This window comes from Anolis sagrei, chromosome 3 (assembly GCF_037176765.1).
Source record: "Anolis sagrei isolate rAnoSag1 chromosome 3, rAnoSag1.mat, whole genome shotgun sequence".
NCBI classification, from domain to species: domain Eukaryota; kingdom Metazoa; phylum Chordata; class Lepidosauria; order Squamata; family Dactyloidae; genus Anolis; species Anolis sagrei.
The window spans coordinates 175,385,235-175,405,579 of NC_090023.1; the positions used below are offsets into that span (position 1 = coordinate 175,385,235).

Sequence of the window (20,345 nt, forward strand, 5' to 3'; positions counted from 1 at the left end):
GAGTGAAGGAAGATAGATGCTTTTGAACTGTGGTGTTGGAGGAAAATTCTGAGAGTGTCTTGTACCGCAAGAAGATCCAATCAGTCCATACTTCAGGAAATAAAGCCCAACTGTTCATTGAAGGGAAGGATATTAGAGGCAAAGATGAAGTACTTTGGCCACATCATGAGAAGAAAGGAAAGCTTAGAGAAGACAATGATGCTGGGGGAAATAGAAGGAAAAAGGAAGAGGGGCTGACCAAGGACAAGATTGATGGATGGATGGTATCCTTGAAGTGACTGGCTTGACTCTGAAGGAGCTGGGGATGGTGACAGCCTACAGGGAGCTCTGGCGTGGGCTGGTCCATGGGGTCACAAAGAGTCAGAAGCAACTGAACGAATAAACAAGAAAAATATACATCCCACTTGCCTAACTAGCAACAGAATCTCTGAAGATGCCAGCCACATATGCAGATGAAACATCAGGAAAGAATACTGTTGGAACATGGCTATATCACCCAAAAAACTCACAGCAACCCTATGTTTATCTATATATATAAATTTGTTAGGGGCATCCAACGAGGAAACAAAACTCAAAAAAACCCCAACGAAACTTAACCAAAATTCCCATGCCCATAACACAACCCACAAGGTACAAACATATCTACTCAAAATGAAAAACAACACAACAACACACTCACAAAACGGCAAAACAACAAAACTCAAAAAAAACCCAACGAAACTTAACCAAAATCCCTGTGCCCATAACACAACCCACAAGGTACAAACATATCTACTCAAAATGAAAAACAACACAAAGTTAGAGGAAGAAGAAAAGGAAAGAAAAGGAAAGATGGAAGGAAAGAAAAGAGAGACAGCAGAAGAGAAAGAAAAAGGGGGAAGGAAGGAAAGAGATAGAGAAAGAAGAGGAGAAGGAAAGATGGGAAGGAAGGAAGGAAGGAAGGAAGGAGGGAGGGAGGGAGGGAGGGAAAGAAGGAGAGAAAGAGGGAAGATTGGCCACAGCAACACGTGGCGGGTAAAGGTTGTTATTTCTATTATTATTATTATGCTATTGTTCCTATGAGACCCTTTTAGGGGGAATGGGAGAGGTGTCAGGTCCCAGAGGCAATGCATTGCATTATTGTTATTGTTATGATGGTGGTGAAATAAAAGGAAATAAAAAGTGATAGAAGGAAGCAAACAGGGAGGGAAGAAAGGCAAAGGAAGAAAGGGGGAGGGAATGAAGGAAAGAGAGAAGGATGAAACCAAGTAGTGAAAGAAGGAAAGAAAGAAAGAGGTAGAGAAGGAAGAAAGGAGAGAAAGGGGGAGGAAAAGGGGGAAGGAAGAGGTAGGGACCTCTCTTTCATAATAGTCCAGATATCTACCTCAACTTTGATAAGTTTTACTATAGGCCACAGCAACGCGTGGCAGGGCACAGCTAGTACATATTAAAAAGAATGAATGCAGCATATAGTGATGATGGGATACAAGAAAATATGTCATGAAGCCCTATCCCACGCTAAGTAGCACTTGGATTTTAACAACTGGATGTGAAGTTTCTCCAACTCTTATAAAAGTTTGCTTTATTTTATTTTGGCAAATTCTAAGGATGCACTTCATCCTATGCCCACTGATACTCTGCACTGGAAATTGAGCCTACTACTTTGAAAATATTTATTTATTTTATTTATTTACAGTATTTATATTCTGCCCTTCTAACCCCAAAGGGGACTCAGGGCGGATTACAATGTACATTACATGGCAAACATTCAATGCCATAGACACACAACATATATAGACAGAGGCTATTAACATTCCAGCTTTTGATGAGGGTATTCTGGCCACCAGGGGAGATGTTGCTTCACCGTCCATTTGTGACACTGATGAAGTACTTCCTCATTCTTTGCATGCTTACTGGAGATTTTTATGGTTTTGTAAATTAGTTAAATTATCCTCCCCGCATACGCGGTACCTAAATTTCCTACTTGACAGATGCAACTGTCGTTCGGGCGGCAAAGATTGACAGCAAGCTACACAAATTGGTCGGAAGCTCACTCCGACCCGGCTGGCTTTGAATTCATGAGCAGAGTTGCTTTCGGTTAGTAGTGATCTTAATGCAGGTGACTCCCAGCCAGCTGTGCCACAGTCCCGGTGCTATGATCCCAATGCTACTTTTTTTTCCATTTTCACCAGCTTTGAGCAACTCTGCACTGCAAGATTTTCATCAAAAGTGGCCCTACAGAAACAGAGCCTGCCGCATCAATTTTTCATCTTTCGGATACTAAGACTCTGACATTCCAAAGACTGGCATTATCCTTCCCCTGCCATGGACATACAACAGTATAATCATACAAGAATCACAGCCTCCTCTCTATTGCTCTGTTTTAGGAGCCTCAGAATACCATACTTGGGGTTGGCATACAACACACACAGGCTGCCATTTTATCAGCACCAACCCTGTGAGGCAGGTTGAGCTCAGAGGCTGTGGCTAGCCAATGTCACCAAATGTGTTGTGTGGTTGAGTAGAGATCTGATCAAGTATTCCTGGCATATCTGCTTCACTAAACCACTCTGGCTCTCCATATGGAAAATGTAGTGGTTTGACATGTTAATTCTATTTAGAAGGAAAGATCATGTCGTTTGGAGAAAGAGAGAGATTTTGGCAAGTGTACGTTGGAAATCTGGGATATTATATAATTGTCTTTCATTAATATTTACTTAATATCTTTTAAGAAAAATCCGGCCTAAAGTCATTAGTCAAAAAAGATTAAGAAACAGGCTTAAGAGTAAACAGAACATTTTCCTGCATAGAGTATTTTCAGCCACATTTGGTGGAAACTGGGCGCAGAGAGGTAGAGGGCAAAATCCAACCAAACTAAGCATATTAGAGCACCACCTTTGTGAGTATGTATTTTGGACTGGAATCAAGCTATAAATGTAATCAGGTAAAAACCAAAAATTCATAAATTGGTACTTTCTTGCCTTTACTCATTGAGGCAGGATTGCATTCCCTAGCCTCAGAGCCTGGGAGTGTTTTGAAGAGTCTTTTGTTTTGTTTTGTTTTGTTTTGCACTGCAAGTCCCAAAAATCTTCAGATGGCATTGACTAGTCTTGCTGGTTCTGGTGATTCTGGAAGATGTAGCCCAAACATTTTTCCACACTCAGAAGTCCCAACTGACTGGAGGAAGGCAAATGAAGGGGGGAAAGAGGACCCAAACAATTACTGTCCAGTAAGCCTGACATCAATACCTGGGAAGATTCCGCAGCAGATCATTAAGGAGGCAATCTGCAATTACTTAGAAAGGAATGCTGTGATTACTAAAAGTCAACATGGATTTCTCAAAAAGAAGACATGTCAGGATAAACATATCACTTTTTTCGATAGCGTTATAAGCTTGGTAGATGCAGGGAATGCTGTGGATGTAGCATATCTTGAGTTCAGTAAGGCCTTCAACAAAGTCCCCCCATGACCTTCTTGAAAGCAAACTTGTCAAATGTAGGTGAGGCAATGCTACTTTTAGGTGGATTTGTAATTGGTTAAGCAACCAAACCCACAGGGTGCTCACCAATGATTCCTCCTCATCCTGGAAAGAAGTGACGAGTGGGGTGCCACAGGGTTCGGTCCTGGGCCCAGTACTGTTCAATATCTTTATTAATGACTTGGATGAAAGTTTAGAGGACATGATTTAGAGGACAAGTTTGCAGATGACCAAATGAGGAGGAATAGCTGATACTCCAGATTAACAGGATCAGAATTCAAAATTACCTTAACAGATTAGGCAGCTGAATGGCCAAAACTAACAAAATTTATTTATTTATTTATTTATTTATTTATTTATTTATTTACTATACTTGTATACTGCCCCTCTCAGCCCAGAGGCGACTCGAGGCGTTTTACATTTGGCAATCAATGCCCCATACGATAAAATACAGTCAAAAACAATTACATAAAGTATAAACTATATAAAAACAATAAACATTAAACAATTAAAATCATAAAATACAGTTCTCAGCGTCTCATCATTAAAATCATTTTCCGTCGCATCGTCCTGTCGTTCCATGAGTCTCAATTAATTAGTTATACTGCGTCTGCAAATGCCTGCTCGAACATCCAGGTCTTAACTCTCTTTCGAAATGTCAGGAGGGAGGGGGCCTACCTAATGTCCCTAGGGAGGGCGTTCCATAGCCAGGGGGCCACCGCTGAGAAGGCCCTATCTCTTGTTCCTACCAATCGTATCTGCAAAGATGGCGGGACCAAGAGCAGGGTCTCTCCAGACGAGCTTAAACAAGTGAAAGTATGAATGAATTTCAACAAGGATAAATGTAAAATAATACACATAAGCAAGAAAAATGAAATGCAGAAATACAGAATGGGTGGTGCCTGGCTCGACAATAGTCCATGTGAGAAAGATCTTGAAGTCTTCGTGGACAACAAGTTGACCATGAGCCAACAGCTCATGAAGCAGCTAAAAAAGCCAATGAGATTTTGGGCTCCATCAAAAGGAGTCTAGTGTTTAAATCAAGGGAAGTCATGATGCCTATTTCTTCTGCTTTGGTTAGACCTCACCTGGAATACTGTGTCCAATTCTGGGCACCACAGTTTAAAAGAAACATTGACAAGCTGGAAGATGTCCAGAGGAGGGCAACTAAAATGATCAAAGGTGACCATGAATCCCTTTGAGGAGTGTCTTAAAGAACTGGGTATGTTTAGTCTGCAGAAGAGATGGTTGAGAGAGACATGACAGCCATGCATAAATATGTAACAGGATGCCATAAGGAAGAGGGATAAGTCTTGTTTTCTGAAAACTAGGACCCGGAGCAATGGGTTCAAATGACAGGAAAGTAGATTCCACTTGAACCGTAGAAAGAACTTCCTGACTGAGAGAGCTATTCAGCAGTTGAACTCTCTTCCTCCAAGTGTAGTGGAAGCTCCTTCCTTGGAAGCTTTTAAACAGAAGCTTGATGGCCATCTGTCAGGGGTGCTTTTCCTCCATGGCAGGAGGTTGGACTAGATCAGTGGTTCCCAACCTTTGGGCCTCCAGGTGTTTCATCTAGGATCCCAATAGCAATGGCTTCACTCATGCAAAGTGAGCCTGATGTGTCCAACTTAAGATAAGATTGTTTGGAAGGCACTGAGTATAAAACTCAGGGCTATCCCATTAGCACTTTTGCTATTGCAGCATAAAATATGACCCCATATCCATGGGACCAATATCCGTGGATTTATTCTCCATATTCATCCAAATATGTCATCTCTAAGCATTTTCTAGATCCTCCAATATGGTTCTATGGTATTGTTGAACCAGAAATCTTTCATTTCAATTGTAGTTTCACATTTCCATGTAAGGTATGGGAACATATCCCCTGAAGATATAGGGATGAAACAAGATAATGTGTTTTTCTGACTAAATTGTTTGTTTCTTCCTTCCAAGCCACACTGGATCAACGTCCCTACAGTAGTTAACAGGTTTTACTGTGGCCTGAGTTCCACTGCAATGGTTGATGTTCACCCATAGTTGGTTTTCATTCCCTCCTTTTTCATTTTTTTCAAATGGGAAACTTAGATTTGACTGTTGCAATGACATTAACTTCCAGGATGTTGTTGGTGTATGTCTTTACCAGCTCTTGGAAGTAACCACTGGAAAGCACATTTGAACACGGGAGAGTTTTTTGAAGTACAAACACAGCTGCAGCTCTTTGTAAATAATGGAAAGATTTTTTTTCCAGGCAAATTTTGTTATTGGTCAAAATGTGCTATGGTAGAAAAGTAGGACTCAACAGCCATGTGTAGAGTACATGGCAGATCCATGTAATGTGTGACTCTCCAAGAGCATTCCAGTCCATTAGCAAGGAATGGCTGATGTTTATGGGACTTGATAGCTCCCCTATATTTTGATGTGCCCTTAGGCAAAACGAGAGTTTGGGGACTTAGGGAGCATGTGTGGCATGTGTGGAGATGGAGTAGGGGGTGGGGTGAGATAGTTTGTGTATAATAGAATAATAGAGACCACATCTAGTTCTTCTGGAGAAGAAGAACTAAACAGGTTCCTGGACCATCTCAACAGCATCCACCCAAACATCCAATTCACCATGGAAAAAGAAAATGGAGGAAGACTGCCTTTTCTAAATGTCCTAGTCATCCGCAAACCAGATCAACAATTGGGTCACACCGTTTACAGAAAACCCACACACACAGATAGATATCTACATAAAAACTCCAACCATCACCCAAGTCAAAAAAGAAGCACCATTAAAGCCTTGGCAGACCGTGCAAAAAGAATCTGCGAACCCCACCTCCTCCAAGATGAACTGAACCACCTAAACTGGGCTCTCCAGGCCAATGGATACTCCACCTCAAACATCAGAAGAGCTGCAAGACCAAGAACAAGCCACGAGAGTAACGATGAAGATCCACCCAGAGGAAAAGTGTTCTTGACATACATCAAGGGAACCACTGACCACATAGGGGTGCTGATGAGGAAACACAACATACAAACTATCTACAGACCCACCAAGAAAATCCAACAAATGCTTCGTTCAGCAAAAGACAAGAGGAATCCTCTCACTTCTGCAGGAGTCTACCGTATACCATGCAGCTGTGGACAAGTCTACATAGGGACCACCAAACGCAGCATTGCCCAAACACGAATCAAGGAACGTGAAAGGCACTGCAGACTACTTCAACCAGAGAAGTCAGCCATAGCAGAGCACCTGATGAACCAACCTGGACACAGCATATTATTCGAGAACACAGGAATGCTGGATCACTCCAACAACCACCATGTCAGACTACTCAGAGAAGCCATTGAAATCCACAAGCATGTGGACAATTTCAACAGAAAGCAGGAAACCATGAAAATGAACAAAATCTGGCTATAAGTATTAAAAAACTCTAAAATTAGAACAGCACAACAACAGAGAGGAAACAAACAAGGACATCTAATCACCTCTCAACAAAAGATTGCTCTAGGCACTGCCAGGCAATCAAATGCTAATCAAGGTGGTCAGTTGAAACATTCACACCTAGCTCCAGCAGACAAGAGTCCTTTGTCCCACCCTGTTCATTCCACAGATATATAAACCCTTTTTTCCTAGTTCCAACAAACCTCACTACCTCTGAGGATGCTTGCCATAGATGCAGGCAAAACGTCAGGAGAAATGCCTCTAGAACATGGCCATATAGCCCGAAAAAACCTACAACAACCCAGAGACCACATCGGCTATCTAGACCAGTGGTTCCCAACCTTTGGGCCTCCAGGTGCTTTGGACTTTAACTCCTAGAAATCCCAGCCAGCTTACCAGCTGTTCAGAACTATGGGAGCTGAAGTCTCATGAGATAAAGAGTCTGAATGCTGTCTGTCCGCAGGGCAGGGAGTGAAACTGCCATGCAGGACAAGGAGTTGGCCATCCTATAAAGAATTATTAAAAATGTTCTTCTCCCACCCTCCCAGGTAAAAACTATCAACTACAAACACATGATTAGAGAGTTCTGTCACCTTGGGACTGTCGTAGAGACTGCAGGCTTCAATCCCACAAATGTAATTAAATTAAAACAGAGGAAGGGAAATGCAAGGCAATCCAACAAATGAACAAATGCATCCGAGTAGGAATTGGAAAACACTATTTGGCCTGCTGGTATAACTTTCTTGTGGGTATAGTTATCTCTCTTCAATTTTCCCATTTCATAGAATCATAGAATCAAAGAGTTGGAAGAGACCTCATGGGCCATCCAGTCCAACCCCCTGCCAAGAAGCAGGAATATTGCATTCAAATCACCCCTGACAGATGGCCATCCGGCCTCTGTTTAAAACCTTCCAAAGAAGGAACCTCCACCACACTCCGGGGCAGAGAGTTCCACTGCTGAACAGCTCGCCTCTCACAGTCAGGAAGTTCTTCTTCATGTTCAGATGGAATCTCCTTTCTTGTAGTTTGAAGCCGTTGTTCCGCATCCTAGTCTCCAAGGAAGCAGAACACAAGCTTGCTCCCTCCTCCCTGTGGCTTCCTCTCACATATTTATTTATACATTGGTAAGTAATGGATGTTGGCACAAATGTTGAATGCCCAACCCGCCCCCCACATTGTTGAGTCCTGATACTATTCCAAGCCCACTGCCCGGAGACCCTTAGAAGAAGAGTGAATTACAAGAGCTTTCATCTTCAATGGCAAGTGTTCTCTTGGAAACACAAGATATGCTTCTGGCTATCGAAATACACATTTGTCCTGTGGAAAGCATTCTGGTTTTTAGTACAAATTGTCCCTGTTGATAGTCATCGTTTACACCTGGAGAATTTTATAGTCTATCCTGTTTATATATTTTTGAGCATGTGGAAGGGGATGGAGGACAGGCAGGAGCATCCACAAAGATAATGAAAGCAGTATGTCTCTTTTCTCTTTCCTTTTCCCATTCTTCAAGTTTCTTGTCAATTTTTACAAGAGGTTACAGGTCACAACAGAACAGGACATTCTGCCCACTCCAATCTCGCTCCTTAAACAACCTCTCAAAAATATACAAGAGGGAACAATCATAAATGGGCTTGATAGACTGAAATATATACATGATAAAAGTTTGGCAAAGAGATGAGCTTCTCAAGATTCCGTTCTTACCGGCTGATCAAATCCAAGCCACAGATTTTTTCAGAATTGTTCGTCCACATCACAATCAGACTCTTAGCTAGCCAGTATATAAAACAACTAGTTTTTCACCACTCCTGTCAGAAATGCAAAGATACAGAATGGGGGACAATGCCTGGCTCGAGAGCAGTACGTGTGAAAAAGATCTTGGAGTCCTCGTGGACAACAAGTTAAACATGAGCCAACAATGTGATGTGGCGGCAAAAAAAGCCAATGGGATTTTGGCCTGCATCAATAGGAGCATAGTGTCTAGATCTAGGGAAGTAATGCTACCCCTCTATTCCGCTTTGGTTAGACCACACCTGGAATATTGTGTCCAATTCTGGGCACCACAATTCAAGAGAGATATTGACAAGCCTGAATGTGTCCAGAGGAGGGCGACTAAAATGATCAAGGTTCTGGAGAACAAGCCCTATGAGGAGTGGCTTAAGGAACTGGGCATGTTTAGCCTGAAGAAGAGAAGGCTGAGAGGAGATATGATAGCCATATATAAATATGTGAGAGGAAGCCACAGGGAGGAGTGAGCAAGCTTGTTTTCTGCTTCCCTGGAGACTAGGACGCGAAACAATGGCTTCAAACTACAGGAAAGGAGATTCCATCTGAACATGAGGAAGAACTTCCTGACTGTGAGAGCCGTTCAGCAGTGGAACTCTCTGCCCCGGAGTGTGGTGGAGGCTCCTTCTTTGGAAGCTTTTAAGCAGAGGCTGGATGGCCATCTGTCAGGGGTGATTTGAATGCAATATTCCTGCTTCTTGGCAGAATGGGGTTGGACTGGATGGCCCATGAGGTTTGATTCTATGATTCTATGTCCAGCATTGCAAATATTGGATTTGTGTGACTGCACCACTGAACTACAACATTTTAGCATATTAACCATGAATCAGAAGCTGAAAACCTTCAACTTATGTGCTCTTTTATTGATTTAATCCAACATTTGCAGTTAGCTGAAAATCCTAGGTGAATGGAAGGAGAAAAGGCAAAGAATCCAAGAAGAATTTGCATTATGCTAAATCATAGTTTGATGTAATGTTGAAATGAGACCAATGAGTCCAATTCTGTCACCATAAAAATTGAACTACAACACAACCAGGGTTCATAGTTTCAGGACTTAACCATATACACAGTTTAGCTTTACAACAGAACCCACCCATCACCTCTAACAACATGATGTACTATATATACTTGAGTATAAGCGGAGTTCTTCAGCCCCCCTTGGTTTATGCTCGAGTCAAAGTTATTTATTATTTTACTGGGTTATAATTATTATTTTTATTACTTTTATTATTTTTCTCTATTTATTATTGTTATTATTATTACAGTTATTATTTTACTTTATTGTTGTTGTTATTATTATTACATTTATTATTTTACTCTATTTATTACTTTTATTATTACATTTATTATTTTGCTGTATTATTACTGCATTTATTATTTTACTTTATTATTACTGTTGTTATTACATTTCCAATATTTTTCTCTATTTTTATTACATTTGTTATTTGACTCTATTATTATTGGAAGGCTACTTAAACACATTTACACTGAAGAAGATTAGAATAATGATTTAATCAGAGTTGGATAGCCTTATCTTAAATTACAGTTTTATATAAATATTAAAAAACATTTAACCTACTGATCCCTCAATTAACGCAATTTTATAGGTATCTATTTTTATTTTGAAATTTATCAGTAGCTGCTGCACTTCCCACTGAGTATTTCCACGAATTCTGGTCAAGTTTTAAGTAGCAAATCATAATTCCACCTCAGCCCAACCAGTACCTGGGTCTGGTAATCTTCTCCAATCGCTTCCAATTTCTTCTTATTCTCATAGATAGCTTCCCTCATATTGTGCATTTCTGAGCATAAAGAGATGGCAGCATCTACCTTTGGGGGCCAAAAAAGTAAATGTCAATTTGTGCAAGAAATCAGCGCAAAAAGGATTTCACCCCCTTCAATAGTTTGTCTGTCTCTCCTGGTACCAGAAAGTTCCTTAGTTTAAGCCCAGGATGAATAATGTGCAGCCTCCAGATGCGTTTTGGATACAGCTCCTATAGCACTATGTAACATTTGAAATTTTTTCTGTTCCTGGTTTGAAAGTGTTATTTTCTTCGTTTTTGTGGCTGCCACAATCTGTGTTGAGTTGGTTGAGGCTCGATGAGATATTAATTGAAAAACTATAGCAAAATGTGCTGCAGGATGTCCAAGCTGCCCATTCTTGGTTTGCTCCTGGAGGAAGACCTTCATGGGGGGCCATCATGGGGAGCCATCCAGTTGGGGTTTCCTGGTTTAGCTGCCCAGAGGGATACCCTTGCTATTGCTGGGGGGACGCCAAGAGGAGTGGTAGTTCTCATAAAGCTTTTCCTTGATTTGAGTCTACTGGGAGGAGGCTGGTAACAATGTAGTGGATGGCTTTCACAATGTTCCACCTTATTTCTTTCACATTTAACAGCAACTTCCCGTCGCACATCAGGGGGGCAATGCCAGCTAGCTTGTAGAGTTTATCCACAGGTGTAGGTTTAAGACATCCTGTGATTATTCTGCATGTTTCATTCAATGCTATGTTCACCTGCTTTGCATGGGCACACCTATGCCAAACAGGGCATAGGTCTGCCCATGCAAAGAGCCTCCTCGAAGACTGAGTAAGTACAGTCGGGTGTCCCCCAGGCAACGATTCTTTTAAACGGCTAATCTTTCCAAATCCAAAAGCATTGGTTTTAAACATTTGGAAAGGAAAGTAAGTGCAGCAAAGAGTGAATGTCAAGACATCAGCATGAATCTACTCACCTCTTCCACTATTTGCTGTCCTTTTGGTACTGTGCCAATGAAGTTCTGAATAAATTGAAATTGATCCTTGGGCAAGAATTTACTGGATTGTGGAAGGCTATGCCTGCAGAAAATCAAAAGATCTGTGTTATCTGAACAGTCCACATTCACACACACACATACATACAATTACAGAGCTTTCTAACTTGACTCCTTCAAAAAATAAATAAATAGGATATCGATGTATTGTCAAAGGCTTTCATGGCCGGAATCATTGGGGTGTTGTGTGGTTTCTGGGCTGTATGGCGGTGTTCTAACAGCACTTTCTCCTGACATTTTGCCTGAATCTGTGGCTGGCATCTTCAGAAAGGTGCCAAACACAAATGCAGGCAAAATGTCTGGAGAAAATTCTGCTAGAACATGGTCATACAGCCCAGAAACCACACAACACAACACTTACATGGACCAACCCACACCAGAGCTTCCTGTTGGCCATCACACAATCACACAACACACCACTTACATGGACCAACCCACATCAGAGCTCCCTGTTGGCCGTCACCACCCTCAGCTCCTTCAGACTCAAGCCAGTCATTTCAAGGATACCATCCATCCATCTTCACTTCACTTCACTTTATTTCTTAATTAGTCGCTCACCACCAAGGTGCTCTGAGCGACTTACAGTTTAAAATAGCATTTACACAATATTACACATCTTGCCCTTGGTCGGCCCCTCTTCCTTTTTCTTCCCATTTTCCCAAGTATCATTGTCTTCGGTAAGCTTTCCTATCTTCTCATGATGTGACCAAACTATTTCATCTTTACCTCTAATATCCTTCCCTCCAGTGAGCAATCGGGCTTCATTTCCTGAAATATGTTCTGATTGGATCTTCTACTACTTAGGATTTTTTAACATAAAGTTTGTGCCACTCAGCATGTTGAAAATAGCAATATATAATTATATTATCTAGTTAATTCAAGAACTATTCTCTATATATCACTTACAAGATTGCTGAAGAAAATAACATCTCCTTAACCAATGGATAACCTAGTAATATCTGGGTGCTCTGCATTTCGAAATAATCAGGGAACCACAAATTACATTAAAATAATAAATCAAAGATCCTTGTGTAAATTATCATGTTTTGCCAGGCTACCAGGCATAACAATGCAGAGTTTCTCTTTCACGTTCTCTGCAGCTTGTTGTTCAGCTGAGTTGATAATCACTTAGAGTCAGGCATGTAGCCCGGGGGGGGGGGGGCGCTTTGGGGGCTTCACCCCCCCCCCCAAATTCTCATGGTGGTCTGCGAAAAGGCCTTACTGTACATTAATTAAACTGTTATGTTTATTCATATCATGATCTGACCACCATGCTCAATATATCCCATATGCATGGGGGTATTGGGGTAACGATACAAAAGGTTTGCTAGGGTAGACCCTCTTTTACTTAGACTCAGCTCCCCACCCCCCCCCCCATCAAAATCCTGGCTATGGGCCTGCCAAGAGTGATTCACCATCACTCTTACTCTTCCCAGGCCTGGTCCTCCCATTAGGTGCAGTGAGATATCTACCCCGAGGAAGCGTAGCACCAGACACATCCAACTCCAATATCCTACATGCAAGTTCCTCCATTATCTCTGAAAAGCTTTCTATCTTTGGCTCTCAAAGCAAGACAGGGGATGATGGTAGAAGTAAGGATGGTGGTTTGATGTCAAGCAAAGCTTGATCTTTTATCTTGGTTGATGGGCAACTTAAGTTACCTCTGTATCAATCTAAATTTTGACGACTGTGGACAAAGATCAAACTGCAGAGAAGAACACAAAGGTGGGACCCCATTTGTGGCATCCGTTTGTACAGTAATGGCAAGTGACAAAAGAAGCAAGCAAACTCTGATGGCTCCATGTCACCGGTTTCACCAATGCTTTCCTTTCTTCACATGGCATGATTCATTTCACTGCCATTGCCAATGTTTGTGTAGTACACTCAGATAATTCAGGCGGCAGCCTGACATATGACGCAAGCTGGTGGATGTCACCTTTTAAAGTTATGCATTTCCTAAAACATGCAACCCTGCTCTTTGAGATTAAGCACATTGGAATCTCCAGTATCTATCAAATCATCAGACTGAACTTCTTTATGTTTTACTTTAGGAGGAGATGGTACACTTACTCTTGCTTTTGTGGACCACCTTTGCGGTGAAACAGTACCAGAGTGCCTAAGACCATGGCTAAATTGGTCCTTCCGACTCCTGTTTGGCAGCTGAAGAGGAGAGCAGGAGGAGGTCTGCTGGGGTCTTGGAGAAGAAGCAGGTTTGGACTTTCCTGGGGAAACAAAATTACAGTTGGACATTTCTTGGCCTGCCATTTTCTCCAAACACTCTTGGAGCAAGAACAAAATTATTGCTGCTGCCAGGATTACAAGGGAGCAAAGATTGCTGGCTGCTGTCCTCTTTGTTTGCTCTGCTTTATGATGGTTTATTGTTTGTTCCTGGTTTCACAAGCAATTGAGTTCCAAATGTGATAGGTTCACCTTAAAGTTGTCATTCATCAGAAACCATTTGAAGAAACACAACAACAACAACAACAACAACAACAACAACAACAACAACAACAAGGGATTCATGCTGGATTGCAGTTCCTCCAATAGCTCTAACAACGAGGGAGAAAACAGCCCCTGAAGTTTCCCCATTGGCACAATTACTTAACAAAATAACAAAAAAGTAGTTAACTCATTATTATTACAATACAGACCCCATCCAATTTTGGAAACACTTTAGAAACTATTTTCCTCTACCCCCTAATTTCGTGATGAGTATTGAAACATTTTTTCATTGATCGCCCAGGCCTACGAGTTATCCTGAGAGTTATTTTGACTGCAGAAGGATAAAGTCCTTAACAATAAACCCTCATAAAGCAGAGTAAACAATGATGCATATCAATGAGAACAACTACATATTGAAAATGCTATTTTTTCAACTTGGTTATGTCAGATGCATAAAACAAAATCATTTTTTAAAACTTAGTCTCACATAAATTCTCACAGAAGCAAATTGGGCAGAAGAAAAAAACTCTCTTTCGGGTAATGGAAAAATTATGAAGACGGACATTTATTTATTTATTTATTTATTTATTTATTTATTTAGCAGTTTTGTATACCAGTCTTCTCACCTCTGCCAAGGGACTCAGGCCAGTTTCCAACAGTAATATCACAAACAGTCATTAAAAACATCATATTACATATTAAGCTAAAAACGTTAAAATAGCAAAATGCAGTCAAATAATTACAATGGTCAGTCGTCACAATGAAATCATTGTTCGTCATTCATTATCATCCATCCATATCACATCCATATCACTCACTCGTCGAATGCCAATTTCCAGAGGCAAGTTTTCACCTGTTTTCTGAATGTCAAGATAGAAGGGGCAGTTCTGATCTCCAGTGGGAGAGAGTTCCAGAGCCGAGGGGCCACCACCGAGAAGGCCCTGTCCTTCGTCCCCACCAGACGCGCTTGTGAGGCCGGTGGGACCGAGAGCAGGGCCCCTCCAGACAATCTTAACAATCTAGATGGTTCATAGGGGAGAATACGTTTGGACAAGTAAATTGGGCCGGAGTCGTTTAGGGCTTTATAGGTTAACACCAGCACTTTGAATTGTGCTCGGAAGCTAATTGGCAGCCAGTGGAGCTGGTGCAACAGAGGAGTAGTATGCTCCCTGTACCCCGCTCGTGTTAGTGTTCTGGCTGCCGCTCGTTGGACTAGTTGGAGCTTCTGGGCAGTCTTCAGAGGCAACCCCACGTAGAGAGCATTGCAGTAATCTAAACGGGATGTAACCAAAGCGTGGACCACCGTGGCCAAGTCAGACTTCCCAAGGTACGGGCGCAGCTGGCGCACAAGTTTTAGTTGTGCAAAAGCTCCCTGACCACCGCTGAAACCTGGTGCTCTGCAAGGGAAATGGGAATAAGCCCAACATCTAAATCAGAGGTGGGGAATCTACGGCCCTCCAAATATTGCCAACTGCAGCTCCCATCAGCATTTATCATGCTATCTGGCCACAACTAGAGGAAGACAGATTACCAATCCTGATTTAAAACTTTTTAAAACTTTGTTTTAGTCACTTTAGGCGTGTATGGATTAAAGGGATTGCTGATAGATGAAAAACAGGAGCCTCTCTTAATGAGCTCCCTCTGCTTCTCCTGTTGCTGGTTCCAGATTTCCTGTTGCTTCTCTCTTCCTTTCCCATCTACATCCCCCCTCTCCTACTTTTCCTACACCCAAGATTTCCTTGCAAGGAGGGAAGAACTCCCCCTGCTTATGCTCAAAGACAGCATGAATTTATTGGAATATTTTACATCCCATCTTGAAACTCTGCCGTCTCAATGACACCCATACAAGGGTAAAGGGAATCATCATAAAATCAGGCTTTCCTTGGCACGTAACCACTATGCTGCACAAATGCCCTGTCACTCCAGTCTTGAATAGTTTCTGTACCACTCCTACATGCTATATTTTAATGTGTATGCACTTGCATTCTCTTCTCCTCCCCTCTCAGTGTGTTGGGGGAATTCTGAACATGTTGCTAAAATTAATATAGGCAAACCAAAAATGCATGTATTCAGGTACAAACTCCAGAAAACCAGAAACAGCCACAGATTTCTGCTGAATGTACACATGACAGCAGGAAGGAGGAAAAGCATAATGTATTACTGAAAGCAAATATTTCCATTCCATAGTGGGAAAAATAATACCCTTGGGCAGCAAAAGCTTTTCTTGTTCTTTGCCTTCCAAATAAGGTCATTAAAATCCTCAGATTTTATATTTATAGAGCTGGGAGAAGCCATAATAATAATAATAATAATAATAATAATAATAATAATAATAATAATAATATAATCTGCATGCATTATTTGCCGATACATCACACAGTCCTAGACACTTGGGAAGTGTCCGACGTGTGATCCAATTCAACAGCCAGCAGAGTGTCTGCTGTGGACTCATCTTGTTGTGTTTAAAATAATAATAATAATAATAATTTGCATGCATTATTCGCCGATACATCACACAGTCCTAGACACTTGGGAAGTGTCCGATGTGTGATCCAATTCAACAGCCAGCAGAGTGTCTGCTGTGGACTCATCTTGTTGTGTTTAAAATAATAATAATAATAATAATAATAATAATAATAATAATAATAATTGTTATTATTATTTTTACTAGCTTGGGGACCTGGTGGTGCCTGGGTTATTCAGGAAGTGAGTGAAGGTACTGAGAATCCCATCATCCATGGTCTGTCATCTCCCAAACTGCGCCAGGACATAAGGTGGGTCATGGGGGCTCTGTGTGCCAAGTTTGGTCCTGATTTATCATTGGTAGGGGTTGCAGTGGTCTCGGGAAGTGATTGAAGGTACTGCAACTCCCACCACCCATTGTCCATCATCCTCCACACCACACTAGGATGTAAAGTGGGTGATGGGGGGCGGGGGTCTGTGTGCCAAGTTTGGTACAGGTTGGTGATAATAATAATAATAATAATAATAATAATAATAATAATAATCTGCACGCATTATTCACTGATGCATCACACAATCCTAGACACTTGGGAAGTGTCCAACGTGTGATCCAATTCAACAGCCAGCAGAGTGTCTCCTATGGACTCATCTTGTTGTGCTTAAAATAATAATAATAATAATAATAATAATTATTATTATTATTATTATTATTACTAGCTTGGGGACCTGGTGGTGCCTGGGTTATTCGGGAAGTGAGTGAAGGTACTGAGAATCCCATCATCCATGGTCTGTCATCTCCCAAACTGCGCCAGGACATAAGGTGGGTCATGGGGGCTCTGTGTGCCAAGTTTGGTCCTGATTTATCATTGGTAGGGGTTGCAGTGGTCTCGGGAAGTGATTGAAGGTACTGCAACTCCCACCACCCATTGTCCATCATCCTCCACACCACACTAGGATGTAAAGTGGGTGATGGGGGGCGGGGGTCTGTGTGCCAAGTTTGGTACAGGTTGGTGATAATAATAATAATAATAATAATAATAATAATAATAATAATCTGCACGCATTATTCACTGATGCATCACACAATCCTAGACACTTGGGAAGTGTCCAACGTGTGATCCAATTCAACAGCCAGCAGAGTGTCTGCTATGGACTCATCTTGTTGTGCTTAAAATAATAATAATAATAATTATTATTATTATTATTATTATTATTACTAGCTTGGGGACCTGGTGGTGCCTGGGTTATTCGGGAAGTGAGTGAAGGTACTGAGAATCCCATCATCCATGGTCCGTCATCTCCCAAACTGCGCCAGGACATAAAGTGGGTCATGGGGGCTCTGTGTGCCAAGTTTGGTCCTGATTTATCATTGGTAGGGGTTGCAGTGGTCTCGGGAAGTGATTCAAGGTACTGCAACTCCCATCACCCATTGTCCATCATCCCCCAAACCACACTAGGATGTAAAGTGGGTGATGGGGGGGGGGTCTGTGTGCCAAGTTTGGTACAGGTTGGTGATTAGTGGGGGCCACAGAGTTCTGTGGGAGGTGACTCGGGTAAAGGTACTGCAAATCCCATCATCCATGGTCCATCCTCCCCCAAACTTCACCAGGGCATGAGGTGGGTCATGGGGGGTTTCTGCCAAATTTTATCCAGGTCCGTCATTTTTAGGGATCACAGTGGTCTCAGGAAGTGAGTGAAGGTACTGCAAATCCCAGCATCTGTGGCAAGTGTGGTCCAGGTCCATCGTGGGTTGTGTTCAGAGTGCTCTCTGAATATAGGTGAATTACAACTCCTGTAAAACATAGTAAATTCTTCCCAAACCTCAGTTGCTCAGTAGACCAATCTCCCTGTTGTACCACCTCTACAAAGTTCTGAAGAGACTTATTTTGCATAGAATTACAAAAATAAAAATAAAAATAGACCCATGTCTGATTCCACAGCAAGCTGGCTTCAGGAAAGGCAAAAGCTGCACATCGCAAGTGTTGAACCTGACTCAGCACATAGAAGATGGCTTTGAAAGGTAGCAGATCACAGGAGCTGTCTTCATAAACCTGTCAGCAGCCTATGATACTGTGAACCACCGCCTCCTCCTGAGAAAAATGTATAATATCACAAAGGACTACCACCTCACCCACCTCATAGGAAACCTGCTACAAAACAGGAGCTTTTTTGTTGAGTTCCAGGGCCAGAGAAGCAGATGGCGGAAACAGAAGAACAGCCTGCCTCAGGGGAGCGTGCTTGCTCCATCCATGTTCAACATCTACACAAATAACCAGCCATTGCCAGAAGGGACAAAGAGCTTCATCTATGCTGATGATTGTGCCATTACTGCTCAAGCAGAGAGCTTTGAGATGGTTGAACAGAAGCTCTCTGAAGCTCTAGGTGCTCTTACTGCCTACTACAGGGAAAACCAGCTGATCCCTAATCCATTTAAAACACAGACATGTGCTTTTCATCTCAAGAACAGAGAAGCATCCTGAGCTCTGAGGATCATCTGGGAAGGAATCCTACTGGAGCATTGCAGCGCACCCAAATACCTGGGAGTCACTCTGGACCGTGCCCTGACCTACAAGAAGCACTTCCTGAACATCAAGCAAAAAGTGGGCGCTAGAAACAATATCAAAGCTTACTGGCACAACCTGGGGATCACAACCAGACACAGTGAAGACATCTGCCCTTGCGCTATGCTACTCTGCTGCTGAGTATGCATGCCCAGTGTGGAACACATCTCATCATGCTAAAACTGTGGGTGTGGCACTTAATGAGACATGCCGCATTATCATGGGGTGTCTGCGCCCTACACCACTGGGGAAATTACACTGCTTAGCCGGTATTGCACCACCTGACATCCGCCGGGAAGTAGCAGCCAATAGTGAAAGGACCAAGGCAGAGACATCTCCAGATCATCCCTTGTTTGGGTATCAGCCAGCACGTCAACAACTTAGATCTAGAAATAGTTTTCTAAGATCTACAGAGACACTCGCTGGAAAACCTCAGCAAGCGAGGGTCCAAAAGTGGCAGGCTCAAACCCAGAACCTCAATCAATGGCTGATACCAAATGAGAGACTCCCCTCTGGGCACACAGAAGACTGGGTGACTTGGAAGGCGCTGAACAGACTGCGCTCTGGCACCACGAGGTGCAGAGCCAACCTTCAGAAATGGGGCTACAAACTGGAATCCACGACATGCGAGTGTGGAGAAGAGCAAACTACACCTTCTGCAGTGCAACCTGAGCCCTGCCACATGCACAATGGAGGACCTTCTTGCAGCAACACCAGAAGCACTCCAAGTGGCCAGATACTGGTCAAAGGACATTTAATCAACTACCAAGCTTGCAAACTCTGTGTCTTTTGTATGTTTGTTTGTTTGTTCTGTCAAAAATGTAACACAACTGTTCGGTTGCCTGACACGATAAATAAGTTGCTGATTAATTCCTGTTTGCTGTGTGCCATAGGAATATGTAGAAAGGGTTAAGTGGGAGGCAGTGGGTGAGGCTATGCAAATTTGGAGAGAAAAAGCAACCCTGGGATGTCCATTCTGGAGAAAAAAACAGCATCTAGGATGAAATGGTCCCCGAATGAAAGCATTCCTTAAATGTGAGGATATTGGCAGGGGTTGGACTTCATGTTCACAGCGCTCACTATAACTTGCAATGTCAGTTGAAGGAGTACCTTTGGAGGATTCTCAGCACTTGGAATCTGTTTGTGGAGGTTGGAGGCTGTTTGTGTAAGTGGACACCTCTGCTACATACACACATTTTCGCTTTTATTATATGTATAGATTTATACCCCGCCACCATCTCCCCATCTCTCGGGACGGCTAACATGAGGCCAAGCCCAAAAATACAAGACAACACAATAAAACACAGAAACAAAATTACATCAGAAGATAATTACAATAGCAAAGTAAAATAATAAAGCAAATTCACACAAAATAAAACCGAACAGGATGGGCAGGCCAAATGGACAA

The 20,345-nt window shown here is 42.2% G+C and overlaps 1 protein-coding gene across 3 annotated transcripts in view; it reads right to left on the reverse strand.

The window, feature by feature from the left end:
- The window catches only part of PALD1 (phosphatase domain containing paladin 1), a 220,233-nt gene that overhangs the window by 71,385 nt on the left and 128,503 nt on the right, over positions 1-20,345 (reverse strand). For all 3 annotated transcript variants that reach the window (XM_067465697.1, XM_067465695.1, XM_067465696.1), the window contains exons 8-10: positions 13,542-13,693; positions 11,394-11,496; positions 10,389-10,493 (exon numbers count right to left, since the gene is read on the reverse strand). In XM_067465697.1, the coding sequence (XP_067321798.1) occupies positions 10,389-10,493; positions 11,394-11,496; positions 13,542-13,693 (360 nt within the window). The remainder of the gene's footprint in view (positions 1-10,388; positions 10,494-11,393; positions 11,497-13,541; positions 13,694-20,345) is intronic.